Raw genomic sequence first — 10,546 nt, 5'->3', positions numbered from 1 at the left:
ATTTCATTTCATGCTTAATGTGACATGCCCACGTGATAACCCACACCGCAGATAACACTGTGTCCATTTTCACCATGGATGACAAAAGTTTAATTTTGAAAGTTCAAAACCATAACATCATTTATGACACAAAACATGCATTTAGACGGACTCAGTGAGAAAGGAGAGGACCTGGGGACTTGTTGCTAAAGTTTTGGATGTTAATGACACGGCGATGGCGGGACAAATTACTCCTCCGGAAGCCAGGCGGAAGGAGGGATCGACCGGAGACACAACAGAGACAATGTAGACTAAGTGATAGTTGTGAGACGGACTCCTCACACAGATGTACCGCAAACGGACACGTGTAAACCCAGGATGAGAAACTAACCTGCAAAAAACAAAACATTGACGTGGAAAACATTAGGTAAAAGATACAAGTTTTATTGCAGCAAATCAAAATGTAATATTTTTGGGGGAAAATGACAAAAATAGTCATATCCCCCAAAAAATTAGCTTTACTGTATGGAAAAAACTAAATGTGGTTGTGAATGCAGCTGATATGACTTATAATTTAAACACATTCATTTAAGGAATTGTGTCTTTTTCTTTTTTTCCTGAACAAGAACCAGAGATGTTATTTTCAAATTGGCTCACTTAAAAAAATCCAATCATATGTTGGGAGTCACACCAGGCAGAAATATGCAAACAATAGCCTCACAGCCGTAAAAATAAAAAAAAGGAGTTGGAAAAAGACACCTAAGCGGATTAAGGGTAATGAGGGATGCAGTCACGCTCTCTGGCGCTCGTCAGACGACAGTTGCAGTGATGTCTTTATTTGATCTTTTCAAGAGTGATGAAAGCAGAGAGGTAAACAATTGTTGTTTTTAAAAAAGACAGAGGTACAGTTGAACAGGAAAATAGCTCAGAGCCTTGTTCGTTATGCCAACCAAAGATTTTCATCATATCTATTTGTGTGATTACCACATTTCATACACTCATACCACACCATAATTATTTACACAAGAAAGAAAACCCCTTGAAGCCAGAAATAGGACTTTTTTTGGGCTGTATAAATCCCTTTAGGTCTCTGTTTCCTTCATATTTAAATATATAGTTGTGTGCAAGTAGCAGAGACATTAATAAATAAGATGTTCTGTTTTCACCATGGCGGAATGGGAGAGTAAATCTGAGCAGCCAAAAGACTAAAATGCATTTAAGAAGAGGCAGACACTTGACCAATATGGCAATTTAAGAAAGCTCTCACACACACACACACACACACATTCAGAATGAGGTGCAGTAAATTCTGCTGCTCGCTTCATTAGACCACAGAGCCGCATCTTTTTTCTCCTCTTTCAGGCACAGAAAGAAAGGCGCACAGTGGAAGCCTCAGTGAGAGCCCATCTGCCTCCACTGTTCCACTGCATTCAGCCCAGTCTCTAAAGAAAATCTGGAATATGCGGATCCACGAGTCAAAGGCGTGGTAGTCCTACAACCTATGGGCTGTAGTGGAAATGGCTGAATCTGTAGTCGTTTGCATTGGGCAGCACAAACATGAGATAGTGGTACACCACTGAACAAATATATCTGTTTTGAAGGGACATTTATGGTTTTGCGTCAAACTGATGAGGTGTGCTTTACGTAGGTTCCCCAGTCCTACTGCAGCTCACCTCTCTACAAATGTAATAGTGGGAAGGAAAATTCAACATGGTCACTGCATATACATATAAAGTGTATGTCTACATTGTTGACTGTATAAGAAAAGTGGAAACACTGACACCCCCCCTGACCGGCTCCAAGGAGCCAAATCTCACAGACCTGTATCACTAAATAAACAGCCTTTACCCAGTCTGCCCAATCAATCAGGGGCCTCAATAAAAGTAGGTGGAGCCTGCTGGTCCCCTACGTCCAAAGTACGAAACGTTCAAAAGCTGCTGTCAGTGGTAGGGATGTGGCATTCCAACAAGCTCATCCGAGATCGGTGAGAGTGGTTGCCATAGAAACGTAGACTCTGACCGATTTGGACCAACCACTGCTTTTCGGCTATATCTAGCTCCAACGTGGTGGCATCCGTATCGCCAAAGGACGGCGACTGAATGGGCTTCCTTTGGTTGGATCCAGAAGTAAAGCATTTTCTATGGATGGCGTCAGACTCACTTGATCCAGTTCTCTCATGCTTTGTTTCCACTGAGCAGCATGGTCCGGTCAAGTCCAGTCTGTTCTTTTAAATGTGTTGCCATTATAAAATAGACCCATTAAGCCGGACTGAATCGTACCATTCTTGGGCTCCCATTGGTTGCAGGTCCATAAAAAAAGGGAGTGGACAGGTTAGGGGGAAGCTACAGTTGAAGCCCATTGATTGGCTGAAGGTCATAATGACAAAAGAGGGCAGCTGTATTCCTCTAAGCCGCCCGCAGTCGTCTCCCAAGCAACATCAAATGCTTTGTATCTACGAAGTACCAAAAAATGAGCTGCTGGACGTTGTTGTTGGCATCACTCCACTGGTGCTATGACGGTCCAACTTTGATTGAAACGCTCACCTGAATTACCTGGACCAGTCTAAACCGGACCGGACCAGACCGCTCAGTGGAAAGGAGGCTTTATACAGACAATGGTTTAAATCCATCAGTATAATGATCAGTGTTTTTAGCCCCTCTATGTATAAGAATGTAATAGCTATAGAAAAACAAAATGATGGGAACATTTAGGTACATTTCTTTAGAAAAAGCAGCAGAAACCAAACACTTGTGTAACTTCTAGGCTAACAGTTAAACCTGTATGGATAAAGTGCAAATAGGACACAACCATATAGTCTATCTGTAATTTACAAAGATGTCTTAAAATGTTAAGTTCAACCAAGCTGTGTCCTGAAAATGCTACATTTGCTCCAGCTACAACAAAACAACTGGACTGAGCTTGAGCACTTGTTCAAACAAATCAATCTGCCTTAAACCTTAATTAAAACCACACTGTCGTTTGTATGATCAAATGTTGGAACTCTTTAGTTCCTTAACACAATTGGAAAGAACATTTCAGAAACATTAGGTTTCTGTCGCAGAAAAAGTGCTGACAGTGCATTTCCAGAGGGTGGACACTTTGATGAAGCAAAAATGTAGAATCGATTTTGAGGTATAAATTGAAATTGCCTCATTCACATTTTTAGTTGTACAATGTTCCCTTGGTTTATTGCGGTTCACCTTTCGCAGTGTTGCAGATTTTGTAATTTTATAGGCTTGTTCTTTTTTACAGTGCACTGTGCTCTGTGTCCTGATTGGCTTTTGACCTTGTCCATCAATCTCCTCCATACCATGTCTCCTGTACAGAATGTGTTCAGTTTGGCAAATTTACATAAATCTTTGATCTTTGTTTCCATTCTATAAAGCTGGGCTTATTTTTCTATGAAGGTTTGAAATTTGAGACTTTAAAGAAGAGAGAAAATGTTCATGTCTGTCACAGAAAAGTGGATAAAGTGAAGGGTCTCACAGCCTTAACAAATCTGTTATTAAGCTTCTTCTAAAGGTTCTTCTTAGAACGTAAATTATGAGATAAACTAGGGAACACTATTTCCTATGGTTTCAACTGATCCTTAAAATGCCTATTTAAAATTCAGATTTTTTTTTTTGTTTGTTTATAATAATAATAATAATAATAATGGATTGGATTTATCTGCGCTTTTCAAGACACTCAAAGCGCTTACATTGTGTCCATTATTCATTCACTCCTCATTCATACTTGGTGACGGTAAGCTACGTTGTAGCCACAGCTGCCCTGGGGCAGACTGACAGAGGCGTGGCTGCCATTTCGCGCCTACGGCCCCTCTGACCATCACCGGGATCATCCATACACATGCACACACCAGTGGAGCCACACTGGAGGCAAGGAGGGTGAAGTGTCTTGCCCAAGGACACAACAACACTTGGCTGGTGGGAGCGGGGATTGAACCGCCAGCCCTTCGGTCATTGGACGACCTGCTCAACCTGCTCAACCACCTGAGCCACTGTCGCCCTTTATGTGATTCTCAGAAGATTTATATAATCCGAATCTACCACTAAGAATTAGCATTAGCACTGTTATGCGGAAGCTAACCAGATACCTCGAAAGAAGCTCGTGAAAATGTAAATAAATGTAAACAAATAGTGAAAATGTCAGTGATAACTAATGGTTCTGTGCTGTATTGACGCACAACCATAAACAAAGGACCCCCCCGCCCTCCTGACAGGCAACAAAAACCACAGCGCAGAGCCAGTTCACTGTTAAATCACACACAGTAACTTCTGATGTTTTAAGTTACACACCATCGACTTGTGACACACGACACAAGTGCATAGCAACAGTATGTATTTACAGAGGGAAGTGACTCACACAAAGAGAATCAACGCACAGTAGAATCAGCCTTTCATGTGGAACCGCTACACTTTGAGCAAACGTAGCTGGTTACCTTCTGTTGTGATATCGGATCCCACGTGTCATGTCAACGAGGTAAAAAGGTGCAAATTCATTTCAGGGTAAAACCATTCACCACTGACTGCATCCTGACGACAAAACGACATTTTTCAGCACAGGACACATGGCTGCCGTCTTCAGGAAACTTTTCTTCTTTTTTTTCCATTTTTGTTTTTATGATAGAAACAGTTTTGCTACTTAAACAGTTAGCAAGGAGCCCCTTCATCCCAAAAGTCCTCATGTCGAGAGACTAATAGAAACGTTACAAAAGCAAAGATAAGTGAGAAAAGAAAAAAAAAAGCACAAACCCGTCAATCGCCACAAACAAGAACTTCATGGAGATTGTCAAGGACCTTACATTATTCACACTTAATGCAGGGGGATTCTAAAATGTTTGTAAACTTTAGTTATCTGGCTGATCCAAGTGCTGCCATGGGGGCAGTCACACATCACAAAACCTCAGAGGAGCCAGTTCACCATCCAAAGCAGTATGTAAGACCATAGCTGCCAGTTTCCCCTGCGGCTCCATCCATTTCTCCTGGCAACTCATTCACATTTTTGTTTTCCGTTTGATCTAGTATGCATCCCTTCACTTGAAAAATGAGAAGGAGTTTGAACCAACACATGAAGACAATCCAGTAAGAGTCAAAACGAGCGTTTCCATGACTTACAGAGGATCTTCTGGAAAGCTCTGCGAAAATCCTGGTTGAAGATGGTATAGATGACCGGGTTCAATGAGCTGTTACAGTAGCCTATCCAGAAAAAAAACTTGAAGAGTGTGGGTGGGATCTTGCACGGATCCCGGCAGATGCTGTACAAGCTGTAAGAGAAGAAGAACGGAAACCAGCACAAGACAAACACGCCCATGACAACAGCCAGGACGAAGGTGAAGCGCTTCTCCCGAGCGGCGGACACTTTTTTCCGATGGACGGTGCTGCGACGTTTGCGCCGAGACGAGAAGAACTCCATGGATTTGGAGCTGGAACGGGACTTCCTGCTGGAGCACTTTGAGGCGGAGCTACTTTTTCGGCTGGACTTCCTCTCTTTTCTGTCCTCCTGCTGATGTTTTGATAACTTTCTGTTTTTTTTGGTTTTCTCGTCCGATGAGCTGCTGTCATCAAAATCATCATTGTGGTCAGGTGGTGGATGTTTTGGCTCATTTGGTAGCGAGGATCCAACCTCCCGCTCTTGGCAGTGGCCGTTCTCACGCGCCTGTTCTTTCATGCTCCCACCACCTGCTGCTTTCAATGAGCCGCCCATGCCTGGTTCGGTCTGTTCCATTCCATTCTCAAGGGGGGAATCCATATCTCTTTTCTTCTCTGACATTGTCCGGGTCCTGGTTTTTGCTACCTGGTAGATACGGATATAAACCAAGATCATGATAACACAAGGAGCGAAGAAGGACCCAATGCTGGAGTAGAGGATGTACCAGGTATCGTCGTTCAGTTTGCACTCTTGGCTGGCCTTGCTGCTGCTCCTGTCCATGGATATCAGTGGAGGGAAGGAGATCACAGCTGAGATCAGCCAGACCACCACAATCATTCGTTTGACGCGCTGAGGTGTTCTCTTCAAATTATACTCTACAGCCTGTGTCACCGACCAGTACCGGTCCAGACTGATTGCACACAAGTGAACAATGGAGGAGGTGCAGAACAAAACATCCAAAGCCAGGTAAATGTCACACCAGACTGTGCCAAAAAACCAATAGCCCAGTTCGTTCGAGAGAGAGAAAGGCATGACCAGGGTGGCCACCAGGATGTCTGCGGTGGCCAGCGAAACCAGGAACAGGTTCTGAGGTGGCTTCAGAGCTCTGCTGGTCAAAACGGCAATAACAACCAGTACGTTACCAACGATTGTGAACAAAATCAGAAAACTGACAAGTCCGATCAGACTCCAGATGGTGAGCTGGCTGTACTCGCTCTCAGATGTAGAATTAAAGGAAGAATTTCCATCCCCCAGTCCTTCTTCCAGGCTCGATGTGTTTAAAAAATCCATTTTTATTTCAGGTTATGGTTTTTCACATGTGTAGCCTAGGGTGTGCAAAAATTAGTCAAATACATTTTCTACAGAAAGTTAAGCGCATATCAGAGAAGAAAAACGAGTCCAGGACAAAAACATCCTTCTCTTTTCCCTCACCTGCAATCTCTCACTGTGTTAAGTCTTTACTTTGGAAAAAAAAAGAGGAAGAAAGGGGACAGAAAAAAAACAATAAAGACTTATTATGATCGTCCTTGAAGTCCTCACTCCAAAACGTCCATGAAGCCAACTGTTTTTTTAAAATGAGGCTCTGTGTGCTCCGCGTCCTCCCGTATCCATCCCGACTGCGCCCACAGATTTCCGCCTCCCCGCTGTCCCGAGAGAGCTTTTAAAAGCCACGTGCCCTTTTTCCTCTTTAGGAAGGAGAATGGGACCTGCTCCACCCCGGAGGAGATGGACAGGAGAACAAATACGCAGCAGATGCGATGCTTTCCCGGCGCTGCGCGCAGCTCGCCTCCCACTTGATCCGATCTGTGGTTGTGGATCTGCGCGTGAGCGGCAGCTGCTCGGAGTGGCTGGCGCGGGCTGGTGTCAAAACGCAAAGTGACAGCCGCGAAGCCGCGCGCGCCAAGGACAGCGCGCCCTGCTTCGTCCTCGTGCGCGCACGCTGGAGGTCAGTGTGGTAACAGCCTTCTCCGCGGGGGCGCACGTGGAGACACTCACCTGCTGTGTCCAGCGCAACTAAACCAGCTCCAAGTTTCCTGCACGTGTTTGAAAATATGGATCAGCAGCAGCAGCCATCATTCCAGGCTGCTGTTTGTAGTTATTCAATCTGGATCCCGAATTGCAAAAAATTGTACCAAAAGGTACTAGTCCGGGTGGAAACGGAAACTATGGAAATCAATCTGTAATCAATAAATGATTAATGAGCAGGGAAAGCCCCTGCCATTAGGAGCGGCACATGTTTGACCTGAAACCCCCAGGTTATCCTCTCTTTCTTGTTTCTCTGTCAAAGAACAGACACGCACTGAGAGCGTGCAGGGCTCGCGGCACTCAGCCTCCTCCTCCCGTCTCACTCTCAAACCTCACAGTCCACTCTCACGCTCTCCTCCAGAGAGCACAAACTGTACTTGGAAGATTTTCAAAGGGGTTATTCTGCAGCTCTCTGCCAAGGTTGTTCAAATTAACACAAATTCGCTAAAAAAAAAATAAAAAAAATCCTGCCTTCCAAAGTATTCAGTCTGACCTTTTGCCCTCTGGTTCTGCTGACCCAATTCCCCCTGGAGGGTGTTTCCCTGAAGGGAAACGCTTCTATCGTTTTCTCTTCACCCTGGTATCAAGTTCCTGGACCGGTGCGCTTATTGACCACGTCTCAGATCTAAGTGCCAGCCATTAATCAGGAAACGCTCAGCCGTGCTGAATTAAAGAGCGACCGCGAGAAATGCTGGAGTCCAAATTGATTCAAGGCTGGGAGGTGGAATAAGGAGCTGAGGCGACCCCCGCCCCTCCCCCAAAACGCCTTATTTCTTCTCGAGGCGAGAGTGACGCTGCAAGTGGATGCGCTCTGGAGCAGACAGACAATGCTTAATGTGGTCATCAAGTAGGGTCCCGGGGCCATACACTGTATCTAATTGGGTGATGGAGAGCCGCACAGCTACAGCAAAGTCCCGTACTTGTTTTTCAACGTTGAGCACTTCTCTGAGGAAGTAAGTCTGTGCTGCTTGCCAGGAGCGTGCCTTTGGATGTGAACGAAGCTTTACTGATTACTTTTACATCTTCAAGTCAATTCTTTGTGCTTTTTCTCCTCAAAACTGTCATCTGTGTTGTGCAGTGTTGTTTTTCTTTTTGGCCCACGCTCAAAGACTCGTCTTTGTTAGCTTTGTGCATTGGAGGATTTCCTACGTTTGCAGTTTTCTGCGCTTTCATTGAAATGCCACAGCAGCGCATTTGTCAAAAACAGTAGAGAAGCTGGCAGAGGTGGAGGACAGAGACAGAACGAGTGCCTGATCCCTTATATCTTCTGGGCCGTTGAAGCTTCTCAGTTATTATAACAGTCCCTGAGCTTCATTTAATGAGAACCTCACCATTTCTGCAGAGCACAAAGCCTAGGGTGCCCTCCTGTTAATAAACCCCTTCCCTTACCCGAGCACTTGAGTGTACTGCAGCAGCACATAACACGTTCAAGCCAGCCATGTCATAAAGGTTAATGCCTCACAGAAATCAGCCATGTTAACAACTGACAACAGCCACTTCCAGCTGCTCCTCCCTCCCTAAAGTGCTGTACTTCCCTCATATGTGCCCTGTGTATGGGAACCTATATGGCACCAGCTGACAGTGATAAATTGCAGTGTTACCTTAGTAGACAACAATAGATCCAAGAGAAAATAGTTCAGGGAAGTAGCTTTCAGCTCAAGGGTGATTTAATCTGGATCACCTGAAAGTAAAAAAGTTTACTTCTTATCTGCTGGCTACATTTTCCTCTTCATTTTCTCTCTCGGTGTTTTGCTGTTTTAGATCAAATCCCTGGTTAGCTTGTTGTGGAGGTCGCCGTGGAGTGTCAGGTGTGGAGAAGGATGCCTTTTAGACATGCAAGCTAAGAGATCTGTGTTTTTTACTGGAAAGAAAAGGCGCCTCTGCTGTGCCAAGACCGGATCCCGTCAATGCTTTGGCAACTTTCACTGACAAACACAAATTCAGAACGTGATCAAACGTTTGGTTCCATATGAGGGGAACTTTTTCCTGGATCTGGTGCTACGGCTTACATGCGTGAGTATATGTAACTCATAAGTGTTTCTTGCGTTCGCCATTCGTCGATGTGCACAGATGTCCGTTGAGGGGTAAAGCCCATCGAGACGACTGTTGTTGTGAACTTGGGCAAATGAAATTGAATTGAAATGGAGGGTTTCAGCTGACAGCTCTTTACGTGAATTCGGTTTTGAGCTGTTTACGATTTTGGTCGGCTGAGAATTACGCAGTTTATGTCTATTTTATGTAGTTTATATGGAATTATAGGATAAGTCTTACACGATTGTGCGTGATTTTTGAGAGATCCAAATGTTTGTCTTTCCACGACCGGTCCATGTATTTCTAACTTTTCGTACATGAACCATCGATGTATAACTTTTATATCACGTATACACATATATCACATTCAAATTGCGTATTGACCCTCAAATCAGTAATGAGTTGCAAATAAACAGCACAGTAATCGGGTCATGTTCTACGTTGATTAACGTGGTCTTTGCGTGGTTTATTCGCGATACATCTGTGAAAATTTCATGTAAAGCCCAAAACTTTTCTCACTTTGTCCACGTAGATTTACATATGACCAGTTTTCATCCGTGCAACATACGCAAAATGCACGTAGTGGCTGTTTGACATGACCTTAAGGTGATTCAACGTCAACAAACAAAAGTGGTTAATAAGTGCAACAAGTTCAGCTGTGCAAAAGTCACCATTCAGTCATTTAAAACTAACAGATTTTTGACATTTTTGTACCCAAATGACTCAACAGGAGCCTTCCGGTTGATACTTTAGTAACCCATTAAAAGTTGTAAGTGTGGCTCCGTCTAATTTCTGCACACTTAAGCTGTAGAGTCGGCGCTTTTAGTTTCCTTAAATGAGCTTCCACAGTCCAAATTCTTCATTTTCAGGTGTTTCCTTTCCAAATGGACTGTGACAAAAACGTCACTTATGGTACAAAACATATATTATATACAGCAAACCCTTGTTTTTCGATGGGTTACGTACCAAAAAGAACCCGTGATAGGCAAAATCCGTGAAGTAGAAACCTCTATTTTTTTAACAGGTATTATACAATTAAAAACTCTATTATTACTCTATTATACATTGAAAAAAAAGAACAAACCATTTTACAGGCTCAAGCATTTGTTTCACAAATAAAAGTACTTTAGAAAAGTTTTTTCAACAAATAACTTCTGTACTGTACTGTCAAATAATAATTTTAATCACCAATGTTTTACAGAAGGCTTCAAATTGCGGAGATTAGCCCCGCCCACCGCGACCCGAGAGTAATTGGATTAAACGGGAGAATATTTAAAATGATAATAAAAAAAATTCAAAGTACAGTGGGACAAATAGTGACTCAAGTGTATTTCACTGCTCTTCAGACTGAGCCGCTGCA

General features: G+C 43.6%; 1 protein-coding gene across 1 annotated transcript; it reads right to left on the bottom strand.

Annotated features, from left to right (window-relative positions):
- Positions 1-582: 582 nt before the first annotated feature.
- On the bottom strand, positions 583-7,958 carry adra2c (adrenoceptor alpha 2C). The gene has a single exon (XM_020706163.3). It carries the CDS (start codon positions 6,418-6,420, stop codon positions 5,071-5,073), a length of 1,350 nt encoding a protein of 449 aa, XP_020561822.1. The 5' UTR covers positions 6,421-7,958; the 3' UTR covers positions 583-5,070.
- Between the last annotated feature and the right edge of the window lie 2,588 nt (positions 7,959-10,546).

Source organism: Oryzias latipes, chromosome 1 (assembly GCF_053564925.1).
Source record: "Oryzias latipes strain Hd-rR chromosome 1, Olatipes_Hd-rR_3.1".
NCBI classification, from domain to species: Eukaryota; Metazoa; Chordata; class Actinopteri; order Beloniformes; family Adrianichthyidae; genus Oryzias; species Oryzias latipes.
The sequence above is the reverse complement of the archived record's forward strand: the minus strand, read 5'-3'. Positions and strand labels throughout refer to the sequence as shown.